We start from the raw sequence: 26,415 nt of genomic DNA, 5'->3' as shown, positions 1-26,415 counted from the left end.
GATATCAAAGTGCAACGCTCGGCCTGAGGATGGCGCCAAACGAAAAGCAGTGTTTATATGCTAATAATGCAGGTAAGTCATGGCTTTTGGGTATGTTTAGGTTGACAAGCACGCACTTCTTTAGGCAGAATAAATATTTCAACTTACAGATACAATAAAATGGAAAAAAAAAAAACTTGGCAGAATAAACTAGAAGTCCCTCAAACTTGTACTTAAATACCGTGCTAAAGTAAATATACATAGGGTTATACCATAGCTGACTGTTGGTATTAAATCATGGAGGGTTAAGACTCCCAGGTGTCAGTATTTGGAGACTTCTGCTTGTACTGTTATTTGCTGTTATATGCTTTTATAATGAAAACAATTATATATAATTCGGGTATCTCTCCCTCTTAGGTTCCCTTCTTCATTGTGGTGAGATAGAAGTTTGTTTTGCGCATGACAGAAATAACATACAGATGAGGTCATTGTGAGACTTTGACATTAACAAAAACACATTTGAGCTGCTGACAATTAATGTCTAACCACCTGTTTTTTGGTTATTTTAATATAACGTCCTTGGTTTAATCTCCCAGAAGTGTCATCAGATGTAAATACAAGTAGGCCTGTTAAGTGTTGTTCAGTGTCTATGGAGATGTCTTCAAAGTTGTTAATCATCACACAGTCTGTCTCACTGCTGTTCAAATTAAAGAGAAACGAGAATTAAAAACTCAGTATCAGTAAACAGGATGGTTTATTCTACAAAGGTTCATTTTCCTGATGAATCTTTAACAAAAATAGGTTAAAACTCTAAAGGCAATATTATTGTTATTCCTTTCTATCTTTCCAGATTACCCCCAATATGGGCCGTGCAAATTGATGATTTCTTTTTGTTTTAGTTTGTTTTGATGTGTAACTAAAACTGAATTCTTGGCTACATACTGTTTCTCCTGTACACATGACAAGTGAAGCATGTAGACAAATAACATAAACAGTAAGCTTTGCTTTGAGTCTCTAGTCTGACAACATGCCTTACATACTGATATATTAAATAACTTTTCTTGATGTATTTATATGTATATACTTTTTTGTGTTCGCCATGGATTTGAACAAGCAACTGTCAAGTCTCTTGACTTTTTTCTATAGGCTTTTGCTGCACACGTTGTCTCCTTTTATCCTAAGCTTTTACATTATGTTCTGTGAGTGTGCGTGAGATTAATGATGATGTGCGTGACGTCAGGGTGTCTCGATCGACACCATCTGCTCCTTATAGCAGACAAACACCGGCCAGCAGTTTGTGTGTGACACTGAGTTAATTTCACATCAGGGAGCACGGAAGGAAAACTCACTCAGCTCCTGTCGTCTCTTCCTCTCCTACTGCTCATCCTCTCGTGCTGCTGCTCAGTCAAAAATATCCAGATGTGTTGAAAGTATGAAAAAACAACCAAAAAACAAAACAACAAAATTTTGATTTTGAGGATGCACACACAGAGGAGTGCAGACTGGATGTTTCCAGTTATTTGAATATGGAGATTGATCCTGTTCGCTATGATTAGATCTTTTGCAAAAGTTTGCATGTTAGTTCACACTTGTTTTTCTTCTAAACATTTTAAAATGAGTTTACAGTAATCTAATGTCCATGTCTGAAGGGGTGGGAGGGTTTGGGTTCTTTTAACTATCTTCTCCTAATTTTATTTTGCTGTTTCTATTTTTCTGCTGTTGTTTGTTTATTTCTGTGAGGCACTTTGAGGTACTTTTTTCTGTATGAAAAGCGCCATATAAATAAAGATTGATTTGATTTGATTTGATTAATATATGATATAATAGTAATGTTGTTTTGTACAGTTTACGTACTATATATAATGATGTATAAGTGATTTTAAAAGCCAGCCGGATTCTATTATAGAGGGAAATTTCCCTTAAAACTTTAAAACCAACTCATCCATCTAAAGAGAATTCTCTAAGCTGGCGATGCAGATATTTTCAGACTTGAATCTCACACATAATTTCTCAGCAGGGTTCTTGCAACATGTCAAACAAGTAAAGAATGTAAAAAAAAAACCAAAGTACACAATGTAAACTTGAGTGTGAAATAGAAACTGTAACACTTATCTAGAAGCTCCAAAGAATATTTATGATATCTGGGAATTTAAAGTAGGATTGCGTTCAAAAAGTGTATTTCAGTCAATAATGTAAAAAACACAAAACAAAATCCCAGTGGATCTATCCTCAAACATTCAATCATTTGAAGAAATTCTTAAGGAAAGACTTTAAATTTAAATAAAAACTTGCGTCCAGACTCATTTTGTAAGATTAGGTGTCATTATTGTCATTCCTCATTCCTTCTTGAATATTACTGAATGAAACCTGTCTGTGTTTCTCTGTTACACACTTTCACTGTCCCTACTTAGCACTTTCCAGCAGATGTTTGTGTGTTTGGACGCTAATGATTATAAACTTGTCACCACCAATGATTGACCATCTTTCTGTGTGTGTGCATGTGTGTGTGTGTGTGGACTCTGGTCCACAAGAGCATCTGCTGTACTTCCACTGCTCACCCACACCGTGCACTCCATTATCCCCTAGCACAGCATGTGTGTCAGCGCTGCAGGTGCCACATTAAGGTGATGTGTTTAATCATCAATTCAACCAAGGGACTGCCCTCTTCACACTTACGTGAAACACTCTGTGTCCAGCAGAGAGGTCAGCTTGCGGTTCAGCCGAGAGGGGACTTTTCGCCACGAGCTGGAGTGTGTTTTTGTGTGTGTGTGTTCATGTTGGTATGATTGTTTTTGCATGTGTGTTGGAAGAGGAGTGAACATTGTCTGGTTTTAGAGAGTGTGATGTGTTCTTGTTGGTGTGTAGGACATTTGCAAAGTGTTAGATTATGAGAGTGGGTCGATAGCGCAGGTGTAAGGGTTACATTCAACAGGTGTGTGTGTGTGTGTGGCTGTAAGGATAGGGCAATACGAGAAGCAAACCTGTGTGTTTTTGGAGCATTATTAAGTGTGTGTGCACTGTTGTAAATATCGAGGATGTCTAACTCCACCGTCAGCTTCTACGACCGGCCTCAGTCCTTCAGCTTCTCTGACATTATTGTCATAGCAACGTACTTTCTTCTCAACCTCGCTGTCGGCATCTGGGTGAGAGTTGAAGGAGCACATATGCGTGTTTTTTCCCGCGTATGTGTGTTGATGCTTGTGCGTAACAGTTATCTCTGTCAGTCATCATGCAGGGTCAGCAGAAATACTCTGAGCGGATACTTCCTGGCTGGACGGGACATGGCCTGGTGGCCGGTGAGTGAGTGTGTGTGTTTGTGTGTGTGTGTCTGTTTGTAAATATCAGTAACCTTGGATCTGATTTAAAAAAATAAGTGATATTTAATATTTGGCAGTCTTGTGCATGTTCACAGACAGATTGCTAGTGGGTTACACTTGGCAGACTTAGCAAAGAAAATACATTTGCACCTTGTAAACTCTGCATGAATTGTGAATCCCATTTTATGATCCTTCATTTGATATAATCTACAACACGTGGCAAGTGTATTATTATCTATATAATGTAATACTTGTGAAAATGCCACTTATTTCAAACAACAGCCTGCATCAACTCCCCCTTTTCAGTATAAGATTTAATTATAGAATGAAAATACTTTCATCACAAATTTTAATTTAGGGGAATAATAGTATAAAATAAAAAATAGAATGTAAATAAAATACCTCACTCTAAACGAGGTAGTTAAAACCAGCTACATCTGGACAGTGAAAGGTTGGTTACACTTTCATTCACCAGGATTAAAAAACACAAATACTTTAATACTTTTGATACTTTAATTGCTTTTTTACTGCTAATTCCTGAATGATATCATGAATGCAGGGCTGTTAGTTCAGGTATAAAGTTTCTTCCGTCACTGGTGTGCACAGATTGGCGCGTCTCTATTTGCCAGTTCGGAGGGTTCTGGTCTGTTTATTGGTCTGGCTGGAACTGGAGCTGCTGGAGGCATCGCTGTCACTGGCTTTGAATGGAACGTGAGTAGACACATGTCGATTCACCCAACAAAACATTATGAGCTGCTATTATAACAGCTTTAGAGCTATTACAATAGCCACTAAACACATTATGGTCAGGAATGAAGCAGAGCTAGCCTGCTAATCCGCCTACATGATATTTCTTTTGTGGCGTGATTGTGGTATTAATAGGCAAGTATTAGTGTCGGTAAAAACAGCATACAGCCACTACGACTAATATCTCTTTGTGTCTGAAAAGAAAACAAATACATTAGCATTTTGATAGCTCTTCTATTCAATTAACTTTTTTAAATATGGTTCGTGTTTTAACAACAGCTGTTGCACGGAGTCTGCTGCAGGGGGCAGAAGCAGAGCAATTTTGTAATGCCATCCAGCTGTATTAAGTGGTTCACAACACACGAAGCAGTCCAAATAACCTGCAAAGTCTTGCACATGAGCTTGCAGAACTAAAAGAGATAAAGGTTTTACAACAGTTTGACCACAGAGATTTTTTTTCTGCCTGATGCGACTGTTGTAGACAATCTGGTCAAACCTCTCCGTCCTCTTTCTTTCTGCTTTGCTTCTTTCCCACAGGCCACTTATGTGCTGCTGGCTCTGGCCTGGGTTTTTGTGCCTGTCTACATTTCCTCAGGGGTTAGTTTGCACCCACACACACACACACAAACACACAAACACACACGGGTGCCTGTGTGCTTGTTAAGGCTGGTTCAGCAGGTATGTTTCAGTGCCAAGAGACATGAGACGCCTTGAAAATTCCCCAACAGGGTGTTAAACTACACCACAAACTCATCTGTTTTCAAATGACAAAGAGCATAAATTACTAAATTTCCTTGGAACGTAATTATTTTAAAAACAGGGGAGGTGTTAACACATCAAACCACAGTCACCAGCTTCTAATTGACAGATCATACTGATCGTGTGAAAAACACACTTTTAGCTTTTTAATCATCTGTGTAGCTGTAGTGTGTTGAAGATGTTTAAACAATGTGTGTGTTCAGATCGTGACGATGCCGGAGTACCTGGGCCGTCGTTTCGGAGGAGAGAGGATCAGAACGTACCTGGCTGTCCTCTCACTGCTGCTCTCCGTCTTCACAAAGATATCAGTACGACACTCCCTTTGGCTGCTTTGGCTTCCCACCATTTTGCAACATCGTCTTCTTCAGCGTGCGATTGAATCTTTGCCGGCATTGTTCACTGATGTGTTTTTTTTTCTTCTGTCTCCAGACTGACCTGTACTCTGGAGCCTTGTTCATTCAAGTGTGCCTGGGCTGGAACCTCTACCTGTCCACTGTCCTCATGCTGGTGGTCACTGCTCTCTACACAATTGCAGGTACACACACAACCACATACATAAACAGTAACATCTAGTATAATTAAATCTATTTTTTAAAGATAAACTTGAGTGTTGTTGTTGGCTGATACTGGGGGATTTCCATAACACACACTCACTTCCGTTCAGGTGGTCTTGCTGCTGTCATCTACACCGACACTCTACAGACATTCGTCATGATAATAGGAGCAATCATTCTAACAATCACTGGTTTGTACAATTATAACAGTTTATAAACAACTGCTCTATTTTAAAGGATTTTTGTTGGAGTTGTGTTTTACGGGTCCACAGCTTTCAACAAGATTGGCGGCTACAGCAACCTGGAGCGCGTCTACAGCTTGGCGGTGCCCAGTAAGATTATTCCCAACAGCACCTGCCACCTGCCTCGTGAGGACGCCATGCACCTGTTCAGAGACGCCGTCACTGGAGACCTGCCCTGGCCCGGCATGACTCTTGGGCTCTTCATCCTGGCCACCTGGTACTGGTGTTCTGACCAGGTACATTTATACACAAGCACAACACCTGTACGTGCAGGAAAAAACAAGCAGAAAGCACCACTGCTGCAGATGTGAAATACAATGCAGTTCTTCTACTGGCCACTAGGGGCTGGCCAAAAAAAAGCCCCTAGAAAGTGAAGTGACGAGGAAAAATCACTTATACTCCTTCTGCGAAGTAAATCAAATAATTTAATGATATCAAATTCTTTTTTCACAACATAGGCTTGCTGTTATATTTTAATATGTGCTCAGGTGGCATTTAAATTTTTCCTTTTTTTCAATTAAAAAGATACAAAAGGATGTTATTTTTCGATTTGAGTCTTTTTTGTAGCTATGTTTCAACTTATAGCCAAAAGAGACAAGTTCAAATTCCTCCCTCCTGGTGTTTTCCTGTGGTATTACTGTTGGCGTGTTAGTAACATGGCTTGCGCTAATGGCAGAGCTACCGTGAGAGAATCCCAGTTTGAATTGTTTTTTTGATGTACTGATCTGCTAGAAAGAATGTAGTCCTCACTGTGAGGGGAAACACTTATCAGCGAGTGAACAGACTTCGACAACAGTGTAGCGTTCTGTATTTATCCATCACTCTTCACCTTTTTTGCCTCCTCTAACAGCGGGGTTCTTTTAATTTTCCGGAGTTTCCAGTTATTCCAGTTGTTCCACTGTTACCTGGGGATAGCGACCGGGTAAAAAAATGCCACTTCCAGTTGGTTGCACAATGGCAGACATGCTTCCTTTCTGCCGTAATTAGTTCCTTCTTTTCTTCCAGGAAAAATCCAGCCCGGTGGCAGACCGAATACCATTCTCTATTACTCGTTTAATTGTTGAAAGCCACACATCATCACCACCTTGCCCTCCTGGACATACTAGAGCGCAGTGGTCTGTTTATATGACATATCCGGAAATTAAATAGAGAGAAAGCAAAAGCAAAATGCTGGTCGACTGTCTATTGCATCAACAAACTGTGTTGCTCATGTGCATAAAATTGGGTCTCATCAAGGATGTTGCTTCATAGTATAATTCATTTGCAGTTTTTTACAAGCCCAACTCCAAACAGAATAGCCATGTAGAATTGAATAGAACAAGACAAGACATTTATTATTCAAACTGTTAAGCCAGAACTACTGAAATGGACCCTGCGGTGAGATTGTTTTGATTACTTATTTCAAAAGTTCAAGAATGCAATTTTCTGCATCATTCTCACTGTAAAGCGTGTTTGGTTTTGTTTCATACTACTAACCCAACAGACTCAATTCAACTAATGCGGTTGTATTCACAAAACCCAGTAAAAGGAAGAAAATCACTATGTTGCCCTGATGATGATTTTGCTCCAAACCCAAAATCCAGTCTCCAAAAATATCTCAAGAAACCTAAAAGCTACAATTACATTTTTCTGTGAGACAAAAGCAGACAAGGTTTAAAAGAAAAAATACCTTACTGTACACGTACACAGTGATCAAACTGTTGTAGATTACTTCCAACAATCTTTCTTTTTATTTACAACATTCACTTTTGGTCCCACATCAGTATTTTAAATCGTATGTAAAGCAGTTCATGTACATCAGCACAGGTAATCCAGTAAATCCTGTACATCCAGTACCAAAAGCAATCAACATAGCAGCCCTACCCTCACACCATCAGTAACCAATCACAGTGGTATCAATGCAAACCCTGACTCTTAGATCACTGGGGAGACATCAGCTGATTTTACATGTCACAGATATCTATGTAGGTTAGATATAGAAAAACAATGCAGTCCAAAGTTCAGAAAAAAGAAAAGCAGTTGAGGTAATTTGCACAAAAGATTGTTCACAATACTGAAGTGTAAGCTGACTGAACAGCTGACCAAATTTGGTACATCCATTTCTGTAAGAAAATTAACAAAATACCCTGCTTCTGCTAGAAATCTCATTACAACTCTTTGATAAACAAATTGGAGGGGTTCATGTGTGTGTTATACATGTTTGCATGGATACAAATATCAGCTGATATATGTTATCAGAGCTTATTTCATCCAAGACATCAGCCAGGTGTAGGGTGACCAGATGAGAATGGGTGAAATTCAGGACAATTTTGGGGGGCATGCTGGTCAGAGTGGCAAATGATAAAATAACTGTCATTATGAAAAAGACAATTATGAAAAAACTGTGTGTGAATCATTGTCCATAACCATGGATGTTTTAATTTCCTTACATATATGTATTTTATTTATTTAGCAACATTATAACATTGCCCTTGCAGCTGCTATTTATTAATTTGTGAGACTACTGTACACAGCTAAAAGAAGAATAGCCACAGCCATAATTCATCTTAAACTGCTACAGCTAATGCAGAACTGACTGCAGGGTGACACAAGTGTTTCACAACAATCAATATTTAAGGTTTTATTAGGTTATAACTAATCAAAACTCGGCTTTAGTCTCATTTTCGGGATGATTAATACAGGACTCAGGATTTGGGACAAGTTCCTACAATTTGAGACTGTCCCGAATTTTTCAGGACATCTGGTCACCCTAGCTGACACAACAGAAACCATCAAATCACAGGCCTTCTAATCAGGAAGTATTGGACTGGAAGGGGATGTAATTCATTTACAGACAAGCATTTCATCAAATATATCGCCAACTCTTGTTGACGTAGTCAAAAGCCACAATTACATAGTTCCTTATGTTGAGCCTCAGGGTTTGAAAACAGGAAATGACATGCATACCAGAGATATAGGAAGATTCCACACTGAAGACTCACCCATTTGTTTTCAAGAAGCGTCTATCAAACATCCTCATGTACCTGTACTGCCCCACAGTTCTACCTGGCAGGCTTGTTATTTTGAGGTGTTTTCTTCTGCGACGCTCCGCCTCGGGCCTTCAAGTGTCTTAAATTGCTCAGTTTTGAGAAAGATACTCCTAACAACCCTGACTGGTTGCCTGGCAGCTGGGGTGCAGAGTGATCCACCTTCCTGTAACTCGGGCTGTGGCGTCGTGGCGACCGACCAGACCGCACCTGAGCCGAATCGGGCTGCAGCGTCCGACCCTGCCAGTAACGGTGTCCTCCAATCACAGGGCCAGCTGCTTGGGTGGGGCGGTGAAAACTTCCTGGTTTTGCAATGACTACTTTAGCTCCTCCTCTCAGTCGTGGATCACGACCTGGAGATCTCGAACTCTGGAACAACTAGACAGGAAAGAAAGGAAGAAGAGCGGGACATCAGTAAAGCCTCTACTACCCATTTAACACACGGAGCACCTCAGGGATCAGTCCTCAGTCCACTATTTCCTCTCAGGGCTTCCAGTCAATACCATGTTGTAGCTTAACAATACTCCACCATTGAGTCTCAGTTTTGGCCCTCCAAGGGAAAAGGTTTGGGCACCGCTAACTTATAGGAATCAGTGCTAACGTTTGTAAACTGAGCTACCAAGCTAGGCTAACAATCACACCTTTCTTGGTCTTTTGAAAAGTGCTATATGAATACATTTGATAGTATTATTGTTATCATTTGTGTGTAGGTGATTGTACAACGTTCCCTGTCTGCGAAGAACATGAGTCACGTGAAAGGAGCATCGATCCTGGCTGCCTATCTGAAGTTGCTGCCCTTTATCTTCATCATCCTCCCTGGCATGATCAGCAGAGCTCTCTATCCAGGTGCGTGCACAGACATGTGGCTTATCTCGCACACACTCACACACATACACACACACACACCTTTTAATTAGGACAAAGGTATGACATGTTTACACTATGCAGGCAAGTAGTGGCTTGCTCTGGTGAAACACACCCATTTTCAGCAGGAGTTGATTAAAAAGAGCATCTGAGTCTTTCTGGTAACTTTCCTGTGAACTTAGTCCTGACAAGTGCTTTTCTTGTTAACCTCCGCTCCTTTTCGTGTCATGAGTCCTCATGAATCATGTCAGAAGGGTTTAAAAGATCAAGACAAGCATTGCGTCAGTATCTACTTGTCAGTATTATCAAGGCTGCATCGAAAAACTTTTTACATAAACAATTAATCCGGTGATTAATCTTTCAATCAACTAATGAATCATCTAGTCTATAATAAGAGAGAACAATGATAATCACATTTTTCTAAATCCCACAGTTATGTCATCATACAGCAGTGATTACTTTGTCTGACTGGCTGTCTGAAACCAAAAGATATTCCATTTACAATGATATAAAACAGAGACGATCAAAATGTTCTCGCACTTCAGAAGCTGCAGATGTCCATATTTGCTTGAAATTGTTTATTATAAAACCATTTTTCGTCAAGTAATCAACGACTCATTTTACCTCGACAGTCAACGAACCCATTATCAAAGATGTATTATCAAAGAACCAATTAAACTAACTTTATTGTGTAGCCTGTAAAATGTCGGACAACTAGAGCTGCAAAGATTATTCCACTTATCAATAAAATGATTGTTTGAGCCCTTTTGAACTTCTCAGATATGGAGGTTTGTGTTATATCGTGTTAAACAGAGTAAAACAGAACTGGGATGGACATTTTTCACTATTTTCTGACGTTTTATAGACAAAATGTTTAATTTATAATGAAAATAATAATCACTTGCAGTTGCAGACCTAGAAGAAACAGAATGACAATCCCAGACGCAGGACTGTTTTTCACAACAGAAAAAGCAGCAAATCCTCATAATATAATAATATTTAACATGTAACAACAAGCAAATACATTTATTTTGTTTGTTGTCTACATCTCAAATAAGCATTTATGGCCGTTAACTGTCTGAATTTCAATCAGATTCAATCCTGCACAAACATTTCGCCTCTGCATTGATTTATTGCTTAAAGACCTCTCTCAAGACTAATCGCTTCTGGTGTTTCGGATGTTTTTATAAGATAATCCTGTGAAAAGTGTGTTTGAGGAGGTTTTAATTCACTGCAGCACAAAAAGCCAACTGGTGTGCATGTTGCCTTCGACTCATCTGGCCATAAACAATGAACTAAGCAATTGATCGTCCAGTTGTTTAGACACCGAAATACTAGAAATATTAACACACCCTCTACTGGGCACTCACCTGTCCTATGTGCCTGTGTGGAGAGGGGTTTGCTTGTCGGCGGAGGTTCTGTGATTGGCGGATGAGCTCCTTGCTGTCCTGTGACTGGGTGGGCTCTCGCAGATCCAGCATGCTCTGGGACAGACGAGCCATCATGTTGAACCCGTCTCCTTGTCGATGCCCGCGACCTGACCCTGTTGTCACACCGTTGGTCAGCGGGTCTCTTGGCTCTTGCTGGGAACAATCGTAAAACTCCTCTTCTGACGCTGTGGAGGCGCTTGAAGGAACATCATTGGCTCCTCGGTCACATATGACCTTGGTGCTGTCTTGGCTCCCATCATCGTTGCTGCCCGAGTCCCTGGTATCATCCTTTAACAGGCGGCCATGGCCTGTCGTCAGCTCCTCCCGGGTTCTCTTTTCGCTAAACTCATCTAGACTTTCTAATTGATCCATTTTCATCAGAGTGACCTGTGGTTGGTCAGGCTGCTCTGACAAGGTGGGGTCTATGATTAAGTGCAGTGTGCGGCGTTTAGGAACAGGAGGTGCTGCAGTTTGTGGAGCCTCTGGAGTTTGTTTAGAACCATCTGTTGGCTGTGAATCAGCAGGAACTTTGGATTGTGATGTAGGATTGTGTGCATTCGCTTTATGTGTTTCTTGTGTTAAAGGTTTGTGTGGCTGCTGAGGGGGCCCGCTGGAATCTGTTACATCAGTTTGGTCTTTATTCGGCGCTGATTGTGTTTGCTGTTTTTTGGTTGGGTTCACAGGAGTAGAAGCATCTGTACTTGTCTTCCCAGCAGGATTTCCTTCGGCTCCCGCAGTCTTTGCATCCTGACCTGTAGCAGGTTCCTCAATCGAAGCTGGTTGCATCAGTGGGGAGCTGAAACGTATAGCCTGGCTGTGCTCGAACCTCTCTGACCTCTGTAAATGAACCTGATGGGCTCGCTTATCATCCCTGATGTTGATAAAGCCAATCACGTCGCTTGGTGGGTCTGGCTCTGGCCAGGTGGGAAGGTACGGAATCAGGTAAGCTTTCTCCATGTTTACTAAAGCCGGATGTATGGGTGGCTCTTCATGAACACGCCTTGGGCGTCCTTTTATTATTTTGAGCCCAGTCGGCGTCTGGGAGTTCTTGTTGCTGGAATTTTGGTCAGAAGAGGTGGGACTTGTGTGGGTTCCTGTGGCGACAAGGGCATATTTGGGATTAATGAGCTTCCTAGCAACAGTAGCTGACACCGGAGCAGGAGCCGAGTGAAGGACCGGCTCAGGGATTGGCTCATCGACGAAGGGAACCTTGCTGAGAGACACACTTCTGGACAGGAGGTAAAGTTCACGAAACTGCAGGTCGAAGGTCTCCACGGCCTGTCCTGTGATCACAGTGATGAGGTTACGGTCCAGACGAGATGAGGACCAGGTGAAGCTGGAAGAACACAGACACAGAAATATTGATTCACAGCTTTTCCCATAAGTGTACATTGAATAAGGCGTGCCTGTAAGCCTATGGATGTTTCCCTTGAGCTTCACAATGCACACAAAAACAGCTGAAAAAGCTGCCTGCTGTTTGGCTGGAAACAGGGTGAGACCGGATGAGAGTGGCGAGGCTGAAGCAATACAGAAAAGTCATGTGCCAGAAAACCAAAACAGTTAGCTGAGAGAGACTACAATTCTCCCCGGAGCAAAGTGGTAGTGCACATCACACAGAAATGCACACTGTTTACCTGTATGACCCAGAGATGGCTCTGTCTCCATCTACCAGGAGGAACTTCTGGCTCAGCGATCCACGAACTTTCTGTGCCGACCGCGTGAAGAACTCCACACCTCCACAGCAGCGCACACGCAGATTCTGTACACACACACACACACACACACACACACACACACACGCATAGAGTACAGGGTTAATGCAATGCATGCAAAGTGAGGCCCTTGGGGGTTTCATGTGAATAAGAGGAAGGGCTTTAGTGAACAAAGGGGAAATAAAGGCGATAAAAGAATTTTTTTCTTGTTGCTCAAGAACAATTATTATACAACCATAACGTTGGCTGTCTCTACAGGTTAGAGCATGGATTATATCTATGTATGTGCATTCTTGTATGACACACCCTGCTGTGTTTGTCTTTGGCCCTGTGATAAGGGTGTGGTTTCTGGCCGAGCGTTACCTCGTAAGTAAATGCTCCGTGTGAAATCTCACAGCAGACAATAAGCAGAGGATTTGTAAATGCTCGTAACAACAGCGGAGATGGCAGATAAGAAAGTAGATGGAACAGAGAAGAGGTCTGGCAGTTAAGGTTGTGAGGAAGGAAGAAGGAGAAATGAAAGAGATTCATCATACAGAAAGTAAAGTGAGAGCAGTGCGGTCGATCTAATTGCCTGCAGCACAGGAGGGAATGTGCCTAATCTGTTTCTGGCCTCCAGACCAAAATATTTCAAAAGCCCCCACGAAACATTTAAGTATTTTCTGTTACTGCCTAGACCAGTTCAACTCAGAATGGCAAAGAATAACAAAAAAATTCAACGAGCTCCTGCATGCTTACTGAAGGCCAAAAACTGTCAGAACTACTTCATTCAGTTTCCTACTTTCAGATATTTCCCTTGTTTAGTTTATGACTTTAATGAAAAAAATGTATTCAAATGTTGGAACTGTTTCTTCTTTTTTTAGAACAAACAATTATTACACACTTATCAAAAGTTGCCATCTTTCCAACTGGATCATCTCCCCGCTTATCAAAACATCATCTGGGTGTGTGCGTGTGTGGATACCTTTAGGTGTCCGCGGTGCATATCAGCTCGGCCACACATGGAGAGGAAGCAGGGGACTGCAGCCATGTCGATCATTATATACACAGGAATTTTGCGTCTGTAGCTCGCATCCAGCAGGTCTCGAAAAATATCAACATCTGTAAATACGTCCATCACCACGGCTATCACCTACACGCACGCACAGAAAACACACAGAGGAAACCACAAATGGTGTTAGTGCTTCCTGCTCTGAGGGTGGATCAAATTCGAGCAGCTCTTATCAACAGTTTTATAACCATTAAATCCTCAAAGGAAGCTGGGCACTTACGAGAACCGCCCTGAAAAAGTATTAAATACGAAGAATGTGTTTAACTTCTCTGAATGTTGATGTCCAATATAGAGGCTTGAAACAAAGAGTGCTTTGGTGATAGAGTGTGAAGTGGCTGGACGGTCTTGTGTTTCTGCTGGTTCAACAATACAAGCAATCCTAGTGACAGCATGGCACTCTTCACACTGCACTGTCTGCACACTCCTCACCTGACCCAGTTTGATTAATGTATAGCTCTGGAGAAAGCTTGTTACTGAACCTTCAGGTTAGAATACATAACCACGAATGTTAAACAAACTTTCTTTGTCATTATATCCGTGTACAGCGTGATGTACTTATGCAAATCCTCAAAGAAACTTCGAGAGACGTGGAAATGTAATTTGCTCTGCATGAACAGAGGGCAGTTTGTTGTTTGCAGAGTTCAGTTAAACAGCAACCTTGGGAGAAAGCGATTGCCTGACTGTGCTGGTAGAGCCAGCCAGTGCCCTCCAAGCAGTAAAAAACTCTGCAGCTGAGTCCAACTAATTTCAGTCTGTGTTGCTGTGGGGCAAAGCTCTGCTTTATGTGCTTAAACCAACCAGCAGTATGTCTGAGGTAAAGGTTATATATGGGGTGCTGGCATGTAACATTTCACTGACGTCAGAGCATTTTTTTCCACTGGCGTGTCAAGATCAGACTTGTGTTATTAAAACTTTGTTGTATGCATGTGTGAGCGTGGTAAATGTCGGACGAGCAGGAAGAGCGCGTTGAGCTTTGTGAGCCGAGACGACGCAATGAAATCTAATTAGGCAAAAGCAGATAGATATAAATTCCTAAATTTATTATCAAGTATGACAAAGGAAAATGGCAAAACAGTTGCTGATTAATGTACTGTTGATCCACTATTCAATTAATCATTTCAGGTCTGAACACAATGGCCTCCTTGTTGTTGAAGCTTATAAAATTCTTTTCCTTTTCTCAGACAGGCAGTGCTTTGTAGCTCTGTGGTGCTGAGCTGCATGATGCCCTGACACTTCTTGTGGAGACTATTACTGTGGTTCCTTGTGTGCTGACTCAGCTGACTGTTGTGGCCTACATTTTTGAGAAGGAAAATTGAATTTAAAAATCATGGTGTGATTATATTGCATCACATTTTTTTAAAATTTTGTTTTGAAAAACTATTACAAGCAGGATGATGATGTGACATCTGTTTGGTTCTGCACCAAACAAAATGCTTTCTCACATCTGGAGAACAACATCTGTAGACCAGAGCATCTCTGCAGCACAACATCTTTATAATGCTGTTTTGTCACATTTTACCTTCAAACTGCAGCGTCTCTGACTTGCTGTGCTGTGATTACGATGATATTTCAATTTCAATTTAGCGTACAGGCCTGATTTTTGAGCCTCTTTATTGTTGTGTTTTTTGCATCGGATTGTTACACCTCAAAATGTGCCATCTCCACCACATTTACATTAAAGGGGCACTATTTTGTTTATTAAGAAATTCAAACTTTATTTTAATATTAATGAAGTAACAATATAAACACAGATTCCATATCTGAATAAACAAGCTGTTCTCGGAGGGAAATAAGCTCCACAGAGCACTGGTTGAAGCTAGAAAGGTGGCAGGGTACCAATTTATAAATAGATAAAAGGTTATAAGTAAAAAACAAGTTGTTTAATACAGAGCTTTTGCATAGGGTTACATGACTGTACAATGGTTTCTGTTTGTGTAACCCAGAGTATTGTGAGGTGTTTCTGTTATTTTCCATGTTTGATTGGTGGAAATTCCCCAAACATCTCTAAAGGTGCTCTATGTAGTTATGAGGAAGACATTTTAAGAACAAACTGTCTTTGTTTTCTGTTTGAATAAACTGAATAAGCAAAGTGACCTTATAGAAAAAACACAATTTCATACTGTTTTACTTTGTTTACATGTGGCGGACCCTGCCACCTTTCTAGCCTCAAACAGTGGTCTGGATCTTATTTTCCTCTTGAGAACATCTTTTTTTATTACCTCGTTAGTATTAATAATATTAATGTTCTGAGATTTATTTCCCCCTAAAACTACACAGTGCCCCTTTAGTGTCTGTATTATAACACCATCATCCTCCTCATCATCATCATCACTGCCTACCTTCTGGGCTGATGCAATGCTCTTCCGCACCACCTCCTTGATGTGTGTGTGCCCGTCCACTGGAGGTTGCGTGTGCACGGTCACACGCGTGACCCCTCGGTATGACACGGCCTCGGGCCAGCCGAGATCCAGCTCCGCCACTGATCCCTCGGACCGGTCCGGCCAGTACTGCAGCGACACATTACCGTCCCCTCCGTCCTCCGCGTACCCCAGGGAGACTGGGGTGGTGTTCCCCGGGCCTGGCGTCCCCGGGCCCGGCGTCTCTGGCTTCTGGTGATGGTCGTGCCCAGGCCGGTAGGCTTCCGCTTTCTGGGCAATCCGCTCCAGCTCCTGTTCCGACAGGAACTCCCGGACGCCCGCCTTGCGGATGTGGTCCATGAACGCATCGCGGCCCTTGGAGATGAGCGCCTCCACCGCCAGCCTCTGGTCCTCACTGTAGAAGAACTCCGGCTTGCTCTCACTGACGCGCCAGTTGACGTGGTGATCGTCCAGACACTGGACCTGAGACAGCGCCATGACCTCGATTTATCCCCCCTCCTCTCCCCGGTCAACAAATAGTTAAGAACAGAAACCACTCTGACCCAGTTTCCAGTCGTCCGTCCGAGCGGTCAACCCTCCAAGAGCTGCGGTCTGCCATTACGGTCCATGGTGCGTCCGTGAGGCGGTAAACAGACTCCTTCTGTAGGGAAATGTTTTCATGTGAGGAAAATAAAACCGCTACAAAAAGTCCCCGAGCACCGACTGCAGCTCGGCCCAGGTATCAGGTTACACACACACACACACAGGTGATGTTCCAACAAAGCACCTCCGCCCAGCGCCACGCCTTTTCACCTGACAGGGGCCGGGACACTGCAGCGGCGGCCCGGTTCAGCTGCTCCAGCCGCGGGGCCCGGCAGACACAGAGGCAGGCAAGGCAGGCGGCTGTCTGGGTCTGTGTGTGTGTGTGTGTGTGTGTGTGTGTGTGTGTGTGTGTGTGTGTGTGTGTGTGTCTGCCGGTGAGTCAAGCCGAAGCGGAACACGTACTTATAGACAGAGCGAGAAGTCATTAATCCTCCTTTAAATGTGTCGAAATTGTTGGTGACTCACAAAGTTTTGTGCTGACGAGTCTGACTCGAGTCTGAACCGCAGCGGTCCACAGCTGCTTCACACACACAAAAATGGCAACTGTTGAGTTCTCCCCCCAAAAAAAGAAAGTCGTAAATACCCGAAGAAGAACACGAGTCTCAACTTTCACGTCGGGCTTGTCTTCTCTTTGTCTTCCTTTAATTAAGAAAAAAAAACCGCTCCTCCAGACTCCGGACGGAGAGTTCATCGAGGTCCGGAGCTCAGCGTGCAGCTACCGGTGAGTGTCTGACCCTGGAATTCGGCAGAGGAAGCTTTGTCACCGGGGGCAGAAAGGCGGAGTGTCCGGTAGTCGATTAGGAAACAGAGGGTTTTAACTCCACCCTCCTCCTGCTTTTGGACAGGAGGGGAGAAATCATGTACAGTGTAATAACTCACCCAGTGTGATCAAGTTTCTCTGACATTAGTGTGTTTTGTTTTTTGTTTTTTTAATCTGCAGTGATAGAATGACAGCACTCTGCATGAATGTGCACTGAGGCCATGATTTTAAAAAAAATGTCCTATTTAGGCAAAAGCAAGGCCAGATACCAAACGTATTGCTAATCATGTGTAAGATCAGCTGGACTTTAAGCAATGTCTTGAAACATTGAACTAAACATGAACTGAGGTCAGGGTTAAATGTCCTATTTGTGAGAAAAGTGACGCTTTGTGATTGCAGGACGGGCCAGCCAACATCCTTAAACATATTTTTTATGTATATTCTTACAATGTTTCCAAATCCTTATTTTCTTAAGCAAGTTCGTCACTTTTACCCCAGGTTACTGCAGACTTACCTGCAATATTCTATCTTAATAAAGAGGAAAAAAAAACAAGATATTAGTACATCAAATAATGATATTATTGACCAATTTGTCTAACCTGTTTAAAAAAAAGTCTGACAATGAACTGAAGTGGTATTATCTTTATTAATATTCAGCGACAAAAGTTACTTTATTCTTAGTAAAGAAATAATCCCCATCACTTTTAAACTATTAAATACCCATAGCCAGAAAAAACTACACTGAAAATATAAAATGTACACACAATATTTAAAGTTGTGTCTGAATTTAAGTCACGAGTCCAAGTTGCGTCTCACCAAAACAATGATGCACTGACACTCTGACAGTCCACTTTTTTATTTTATTTAAATGAATTAACGTCACACAGATGTTTTTAAATCAGAAGATCAGAAGATACAGGATAGAAGACTCTTCTTCGTACGTCAGATATTCCATGAAATAATGTGCATTTTTGACAGAATAAATTACGAACGGAAGGAAATTGAAATTATTCAAGGGTTGCGACCGGATTTCAGCTCAGAGCTCCTTTAACCTAATTTTACTCCTTTAAATAGGTCGCCTGCTGTCGTATGTCACGAGAGCCACTTTACCTCATGAGGAGACTTTAGAGCGAAGGAACATGAATTCTACATGAGTGGAACAAACTGCTACGTCTTCCACGCCCGTGTGTGAGTGACCTGTGACTGCCTCATGTTTCAGACTCTGTAGGGTGTGTGGATCCAGAGGAGTGTGTGCGAGTGTGTGGAGCTGAGGTGGGATGCTCCAACATTGCCTTTCCCACACTGGTCATTGAACTCATGCCAAGTGGTGAGAACATGCTCTCATTTATAAAACCTTGATAAAGACTTATTTCTAAACGTGTCGACTGCTAAGCATATGTTAATGTGTGTGTGTGTGTGTGTGTGTGTGTTCCAGGCTTGCGTGGTCTGATGATAGCGGTGATGATGGCTGCCCTGATGTCATCGCTGACCTCCATCTTTAACAGCAGCTCCACGCTCTTCACCATGGACATCTGGAAGAAACATCGCCCTCGGGCCACGGAGAAAGAGCTGCTACTGGTCGGCAGGTACGAAACAACTGTCAGCTGACCCGGCACTCCGATCGTGCCTATGGAGGGCAGAGATTTAACAGCAGGATTGATTAAAAAAAGAAAAAAAAAAAAGAAAAGTGAGTTTTGTGTGAAAGAGAAGTACTGTTCGTGTCTGTTCCAGGATCGTGACTGTGATCTTGGTGGTGGTGAGCGTTGTGTGGATCCCCATCCTGCAGTCGGCCAACAGCGGCCAGCTGTACGTCTACATCCAGTCAGTGACGAGCTACCTCGCTCCACCCGTCACTGCCGTCTTCACTCTGGCTGTCTTCTGGAAGAGGACCAACGAGCAGGTAACACGTGCCAGCGGTTAATTTAAATGTCCTTTTTTATAATATAAAATAATGACAAATGCTCCTCCAAAGTTCCCAAATACCAATGTGATATCTTTGATTTGTTTAATTTCTTTGATCAACAGTCAGAAAACCCCCAAATTATCAATTATTATATTAATTTCACACTGACATAGAAAAGAGAAAATCCTGAGATTTGTGAAGCTCGAAACCAGCACATGTTTGGTGTTTTTCGCTTGATAAATGGCAATTATGACCATAATTTGAGAATTAATCAACAATAATACATAATCAGCTGATCGTAATGGCACTAATTACAGTCAGAAACATACAAATACACAAATGGTTATTCATGCAGAAGAACTAACACACAATTCAAGCATACACAAGCACAAACCAAACTTGATTCAAAGCTTACTCAGTTCTAGACACCAGCGTTGGTTTTGAGTTTTGCACAGTGTGTCCTTTCTCCTACACTGTACAGTTTTATTAGCCTCACAAGAGATCCAGCTGCCAACATCTCCCACTGCTCGGTGTGGAGTCAATATGTCTTGTGTGTGTTTGTGCGGACGTGAATGTCTGTGTGTGTGTGTTACTCTCTCGTTTTATGAAGTGTATTGTTTGTTATTTCCTCCCTGAGAACCTGACATGGACTTGTTGCTCTTTCACTGTGATAACAAATGAAAGTGATTTTTTTTTTTCCTGACTGATAGCAGAGTGAGAGAAAGTGTGATTATTAGAAGACAGAGATTAACACGGGGAGATAAAGTAGATAACACTGCTGTTGTAAGAATGTGTATTTGCCCAGAGCCAATAACTCATGTGTTGAAACATCTCTCCACTGCAAGTAAAGACCAGTCCACTGGATAGTCAAGATTTTATCCCTGTTAAGTAGAGCAAGTCCTGGGTGTGGCTGCCCTCCGCTGACATGCGGTTTAACTACTACAATAAAAAAGGATCTTAACAGGATTTCCACCATAAAAGGGTTTTTTTCCTCTTGTAATACCTCTACTGTAACATAAATATGACCCTAATTCATCTCTGAATCAAACTACAAAGACTCTATTTTTAGTTTACTGTATAATGTGTTTATAATGAACTTGTCTACAACCAACACATCCTCATACCTAAACAAATGTATAGGTTGGTTGCCAATGAATCCACAAAAAAAAACATAAACATCTGTTGCGACAGGCAATATACCAAACCTTTGTTATCACAGGGGTAACTTGGTGAAATGGTCGCAGATTGATTATGTTTAGGCGCCAAATCTACTTGGTAAGGTTTAGAAAAAGATCATGTTTTGGGTTAAATTAAGCATGTTTGTTATGTAAAAATGATGCTGCTAAAGTTGAAAAACACACCATGACTAGGGTTGGCTGTCAGACTTTGATTTGACTTTTATGGCACCAACCATGTCAAATACTGAAAATATCTTGTCATTAAATACTCATTTTCAATACCTAAGGAATTCATCTCATCAGCATCAGTGAGCCAGTAAGCATGCAGCATGATTGTTGTGCCAAGAAGTGATAGTGCTTGTGATTGGCTGCCTGGAGCCACGCAGGAACCATATCGAAGTCACGGTACTGATATCGAATTTTATCCCCATCCCTACAATTGTCTTTTCATTTCATGTGGGGAATGAACAAAGGTCTCTTGGGTAAAAATCCTGTGTTTACTGGACCCATCCACCTCCTCCTTTGTTGTTTTTATACTAGCTCACCTGACTACCTCCTTTGCACCGTCATAATTGCAAAATCCTTGTAGACACAATGTAGCTTCGATTGTCACATATTTCCAAGTCAAACAGGATAGGCGGACATAACATTGGGAGAAATTTGATGAAAGTAAACGTGAGTAAGTTGGCGAGCACACGTAGATGCACAGACATTGTATGTTCTTGCTGGCTAGTAAACTAATGACTCGTAGCTCTGTGCCGCTAAAAGTTCAAGTCTGATTAAAGGGTGGATGACGTGACATTATCAGTTGAAATTTGGTGGTTCAATGCCTACCTAAGCACATATCATGTTTTGTTTTAGAATACAATGAAATTTAATTTTTGTGTTTTTCTTTTGGCACATATTGTTTAATAGATGCATAAAATGACCAGAGATATGACCTGAAAGGTTTAAAAAAAAAAAGCATTTATCATTTAATCTCGACTATAAAAATTAAAAGGTGGTAACCCAGATGACCAGTTTTAAATTACAAAAAAAAACAATCCCTCTCAATCATTCATTAAGACCCACAGGAAGTATGTGGCAGTGTCTGTATCTGCAGAGATCCTTCCCTTTGCCTGTACTGTGTTATTATTTTGCTGGTTTTGGGAGATTTCTGGGCGTCAACATTTTTGAATGGAGATGATTGCTATGGGTGTTATTGCCAGTTCATCAAATACAGACGCATTCAGTTGGTGGCTCGCCAACTCGCAGCATCGGAATTTGTTGACCTTGGAAAGAGGTTCAACTTGTAACTCGTTTACAAATGCACACGACAGATCGTTCACTGTATGCTGTTAACTCTATATGCCGAGACCTGCACAAGACCAAACTCATGATCAGTGGATGAGTTATAAAATCTCACTGCCATCCTTTTCCTTTGGTGTTACTCTTTCACTTTATACCAATTCAAAGTTACCGAGACAGGTCAATAGAACTGTTACATAAAAGGTGTTCAGTTGTTTATTTGTTCATATAAACACAGTGTAAGAATATCGCTGTAAGAATCTTAATGGTGTTGACTCACAGGGTCAAAGGGCAACAAGTTAGCGCACAGGATGCGTCACACGCTGACTGTAGTCTGACACTGTTTGAGAGCAAACAATACAGACAGACACATTTACACGGGAACATGACGTGTGCAGTCTTTGAATCTTTGAACAGAGCGGCAAATGTGACTCATAAAGGCACCGATGAACCCTGCAATTAGTGTCATTATATTTAGCGCATGCGTCGTCTTGTAATCTATTCGTCCTAGAAATTTACAATTAAGGGTTTGATTCCAAAACAGAAAAATAAGCACATTTTGATTTACATGAATTAAAAGCAACAACACTTCTGAATGAATATTTTACTGTCAGAGAAAGTAAAACACGAAGCGAAGTAGAGGCTCCGCTGTTTGATTTGTGTGCCGTGACAGGGTGATTATTTTAATGTGTGTTTGAAACCGAACCGCACAGATCACATTCTTCGCTGAAGCTCGAACAGAGAGTTGTTTGTGTCGCTGCACGTGTGTGTACTTAAGTGAGAATTGACACAACGACGACAAATAATCGCGGTGGGAAAGTGAGAGTGTTATGAGCCGCACACACCCACATGTGACCACGGGCTGCTGCAGGAATTACACTGGCACGTCTCGCAGAAAGTTCACAGCCATGAAATGTAACCTGTATGTGTTTATATGTATCTTGTGTGTGTGTTCAGGGTGCGTTCTGGGGCCTGATGGTGGGATTGGTGGTGGGTGTGTGCAGGATGGTGCTGGAGTTCGCCTTCCCGCCGGCCAGATGTGGCATTGTGGACTCGGCCCCTGCGGTGCTGCGCAGTGTCCACTACCTCCATTTCGCCATTCTGCTCTGTGGCCTCACTGCTATCGTGGTGACTACAGTATCACTGCTCACACCACCGCCCACCCACGAACAGGTGTGTACACATACATACAGAAAACAGAACTATTAGAGAGGTAAGCTTATGTGTTTTGCTGTTGATACACCTGTTATGTTATCTGACGAAAATAAAAGAAGAGAGAGACAAGAAAACAACGTTATCTGAAGGTTTGCCTCCATGTTACAAGACAAACAAAGAAGTCGTGCCTTTCTAAATCCAAAGGACCAACGAAAGAAGATAGAAGATGTTTTTAAATCTCATTTAAGCCAGTGACACATCTGTCACATCTGACCTCACTGTGGCCTGTGTGTGAACTCAAAAGGCAAACAGAAACCTTTCTTATAGAAACGTGTTAAAACACATTTCCAGTGAGCAACCCTTTTTGTTTAACCTCCCCTGTATGCTATACACACAACACACATCCATCCATAAAACTCCTTTGTACACACAGAAAACTAATCACAATGTGTGTCAATACTTTGCAGAAAACATATAGTATATTAGAGGTGATTTAGGTGAATTGTGTTGTGCAAAACATTCATATTATCTAAGATGAAAATGTAATTCCACCAACTGTATACATTAAAGTGTGTTTACAGGAGAATTACAGCATATGTGAAGTAATCTGATGTCACTCAGCGGCTTCGTTGCATTGTGGGTAATGGAGGCGTCAGGTTTTAAAAGGGGAAAATAATTTGTGGGATAAAAAAGTTTGATAATATTTCAACTAATTTTGTAGCCCTAAAGATGAATATTTATTTCAGGGGATAAACAACTAGAAAAAAAACACATGGAAAAATAGAATAGAATGATATTACAAAGTTCTTATATCAGGCAAACTTGTCAAACTTAACTTGGAAATTAGTACATATAGTATATCATTCATGGAAAAGTTCAACTGGAATAATGTTTTTGTGTTTTCTTGCCAAGAGTTTGAAGAAGAGATTGATGTCAACTGCATCTCTGTAAAATATGAAGCTACAGCCAGCTAGTTACCTTAGCTTAACATAAAGACTGAAAAAAGGTGCAAACAGCTGTCCAACTGTAACTAAATCCAGCAATCAGCTCAGTAATGAACACGTTACATCTCATTTATACACTAGATTTAGTTTTAGAGGTTATGGTAGGTGGATTTTGTTTCTTTGGAAAAAGAGTCCGACTAGCTGTCTGCTGGTTTCTCCAGCCTGTGTGTTAAACTGAGGCTAACAGGCTGATGGCCCGAGCTTCACATTTACAGTACAGACATGAGAGAGGTAGCACTCTTCTCATCTAACATCTATCGAATGTTTCCCAAAATGTTGAATCCCTCCTAAATATAGACACACTTTCAGCTTCTCTACATAAACTGTAGGCTGTATTTATACTGTCAGTGAATACAATCTGGTTTATTTCCTTGTTCTGCTGTCCCAGTTGTGTAACCTGACCTGGTGGACTTTGACTGAGGAGCAACCAAGAGAAATTCCTCTACAGAAAGTGTCCTCTATCAGCCACCGTAGCTCCCAGGGTAAGAGTCTGGATATTCACTTGGAATAAAACCAGCCATCATGTGACAAACAGTCATCTGTTCACACGCTGCTGGAGTTACTGTTTGAGTAACTTCCTGTCTCTGCTCTGTGTGTGTGTGTGTGTGTGTGTGTGTGTGTGTGTGTGTGTGTGTGTGTGTGTGTGTGATGATAATGATGATGATGATGGTGATGCAGGCTCTGAGCCAACACGGCGGGTGACATGTGGTCAGGGGACAGGACTTTGCGTCTCGGCATCGCGGCGATCCGAAGACACTCCGGCTCCCAGAGTCCTCAGTCTTAGAGAGACTGTGTTCTGGTCCAGGTTCTGCTGTGCCAATGCAATCCTGCTGGTCAGCATTAACATTTTTCTCTATGCATACTTTGCCTGAGGATCAGATTTAACTTCCGGCCTCACCCTCCTGCTGAACTCCTGCCAAAGATTTCTACATTATGGAGAAAGCGGGGAGACAAACTGTTCTGATTTTACATGAATGCTTTAAAATCCAGGGAGCATACTGTATATCAGGTGAATCATGCAGATGTAGCTGCAGGTGCTGTAAAAGAAATAAATACAAATCAGATCTCAAACTAGAAATGGTGAGCGAGCATTTACCTCCACCAACAAAATGTACTATTTCCATAAAAGACCGTGTTGAGAATTGTGTTAATCTGCTTCTGGATCCACATTTGTATCAAATTACACATAATGATAGATAATTATGAGAGACACATGCCAGAGTTTTTTACATTCAAGTATGTACAATGCTCCTCTGAAACCCTGAGCAGCTCGTGTTTTGTTCAGCGTTCTCTTTTCAGAATCACTTTATTCCACGTACAGTGTTTCTACACGTCTCTCTTCCTTCTTTTTTTTTACAGTCAGATTATTGGCTTGTTCATTAACTAGTTACCTAGTTTTAAAGTTTGAGAAGGGTTTATACAAATTACAGTGAAGCTTGTAGCTTGTAACAAGCTAACATGAATGTGCAGTTAGTGTTCAATAAAATGGGACTTTTAGATAAATGGGAAACACATCTTGAATTTATAGATTACAATATATATACATATATATGATAGAAAGATTATATGAATATAGTGAAAATATATGTATGTGTTTTAGGTTGTATGTGACTTGCATTTCTATGTTTGTAGTAGTAATTATATAGTAATATTTATGGCCGTATGTCTGTCAAAATAAGGTTTTGTGACCCGTCAGTTATTGTTCTTGTGATCTTTCATGCTATTTAGATTTTTTAAGAATATAAATCAGAATTCCTCAACCTTTTTCTGCTAAAAATGCATTAAAAATATACAGAAATAATAAGTTTCACATGTATTTTTTATAATTACACATATGTCAGACCAATTATAAATGATCAGCGCTGACAATTCCATGTCAATCGAAAGAAAAACTATCTTGACAACTTCACCACCAATGTTTTTTTCTTGTTTTATAGCAAATAAAGGTGAAGATATGTGCATCAAAGCTACACGTGTCTGTCCAGAAAAACATGAGCACAGGTGTAACCAGATAATAATAACTCTTTATTCGTCTTTTGTACATTTTACGCACAAGTTAAATTTCACTTTTGATACATTTTTTTGGGTACAAGCTGTGGGCGGGAGGACGTGAGGGCTCAGCAGACGGGTTTTAAGGTTCACTCTCCAACTGCAATACATTTGCAATGTCTTGTATTGCAATGCATTTTTATTATTAATGAATCTGTCAGTTCAGTTTTGAGCAGTGAAATGTGAGGAAAATATGAAACATACGCAGCGAAGGTGACGACAACCAATACAAAATGATAATGATGAAAGAATAAGAAGGATAAAAACAACAAATCCTCACATTTAAGCAGCAGGAACCAGCAGATATTTGTCGTCGCTGATTGAAAGTTTAAGATGAAAACTGTCAGACTGTCAGACTCACAATGGACAGAGGACAATTAGAAAAATTCCTAATTCATACGTTACCCACAACACAACTTGACCAACAACAGTTTGGTT

The 26,415-nt window shown here is 41.2% G+C and overlaps 2 protein-coding genes across 5 annotated transcripts; one reads left to right on the top strand and one right to left on the bottom strand.

Moving 5' to 3' along the window:
* Nucleotides 1–2: 2 nt before the first annotated feature.
* On the top strand, nt 3–25,729 carry slc5a10 (solute carrier family 5 member 10). 4 transcript variants are annotated; one of them, XM_037086616.1, is made up of 16 exons: nt 43–72; nt 397–414; nt 3,204–3,275; nt 3,903–4,007; nt 4,581–4,640; nt 5,006–5,110; nt 5,232–5,337; nt 5,467–5,547; nt 5,629–5,834; nt 9,335–9,470; nt 18,621–18,728; nt 18,837–18,987; nt 19,133–19,301; nt 22,727–22,942; nt 24,317–24,410; nt 24,607–24,800. In XM_037086616.1, the coding sequence occupies exons 1-16, from the start codon at nt 58–60 to the stop codon at nt 24,798–24,800; spliced, it is 1,836 nt and encodes a 611-aa protein (XP_036942511.1). In that variant the 5' UTR covers nt 43–57. The 4 variants fall into 4 exon arrangements, with proteins under 4 accessions (XP_036942586.1, XP_036942511.1, XP_036942437.1 ...); XM_037086691.1 differs by lacking the exon at nt 397–414 and having other exon boundaries at nt 3–72; XM_037086542.1 differs by lacking the exons at nt 43–72; nt 397–414 and adding an exon at nt 1,724–3,122.
* On the bottom strand, nt 7,302–17,436 carry LOC119012455 (protein FAM83G-like). Its single transcript, XM_037086345.1, has 5 exons — nt 16,021–17,436; nt 13,595–13,762; nt 12,553–12,677; nt 10,859–12,254; nt 7,302–9,002 (listed from the first exon to the last, which is right to left on the bottom strand). The coding sequence occupies exons 1-5, from the start codon at nt 16,534–16,536 to the stop codon at nt 8,640–8,642; spliced, it is 2,568 nt and encodes an 855-aa protein (XP_036942240.1). The 5' UTR covers nt 16,537–17,436; the 3' UTR covers nt 7,302–8,639.
* Nucleotides 25,730–26,415: the final 686 nt, after the last annotated feature.

This window comes from Acanthopagrus latus, chromosome 1, assembly GCF_904848185.1.
Source record: "Acanthopagrus latus isolate v.2019 chromosome 1, fAcaLat1.1, whole genome shotgun sequence".
Classification (NCBI taxonomy): Eukaryota; Metazoa; Chordata; class Actinopteri; order Spariformes; family Sparidae; genus Acanthopagrus; species Acanthopagrus latus.
Note: the sequence above shows the minus strand (reverse complement) of the source record. Positions and strands in the feature narration are given on the sequence as shown.

Bases quoted from the DNA above. Each gene is read 5' to 3' on its own strand.
- slc5a10 (XM_037086463.1), top strand. From the start codon at position 3,015: ATGTCTAACTCCACCGTCAGCTTCTACGACCGGCCTCAGTCCTTCAGC. The intron at 3,276-3,902 runs GTGAGTGAGTGT...TGGTGTGCACAG, and splicing joins GGGACATGGCCTGGTGGCCG to ATTGGCGCGTCTCTATTTGC. The intron at 9,471-18,620 runs GTGCGTGCACAG...CTCATGTTTCAG, and splicing joins CAGCAGAGCTCTCTATCCAG to ACTCTGTAGGGTGTGTGGAT.
- LOC119012455 (XM_037086345.1), bottom strand. From the start codon at position 16,536: ATGGCGCTGTCTCAGGTCCAGTGTCTGGACGATCACCACGTCAACTGG. The intron at 12,678-13,594 runs GTATCCACACAC...GTGTGTGTACAG, and splicing joins TGCACCGCGGACACCTAAAG to AATCTGCGTGTGCGCTGCTG. The intron at 9,003-10,858 runs GTGAGTGCCCAG...TTTCCTGTCTAG, and splicing joins CACACAGGCACATAGGACAG to TTGTTCCAGAGTTCGAGATC.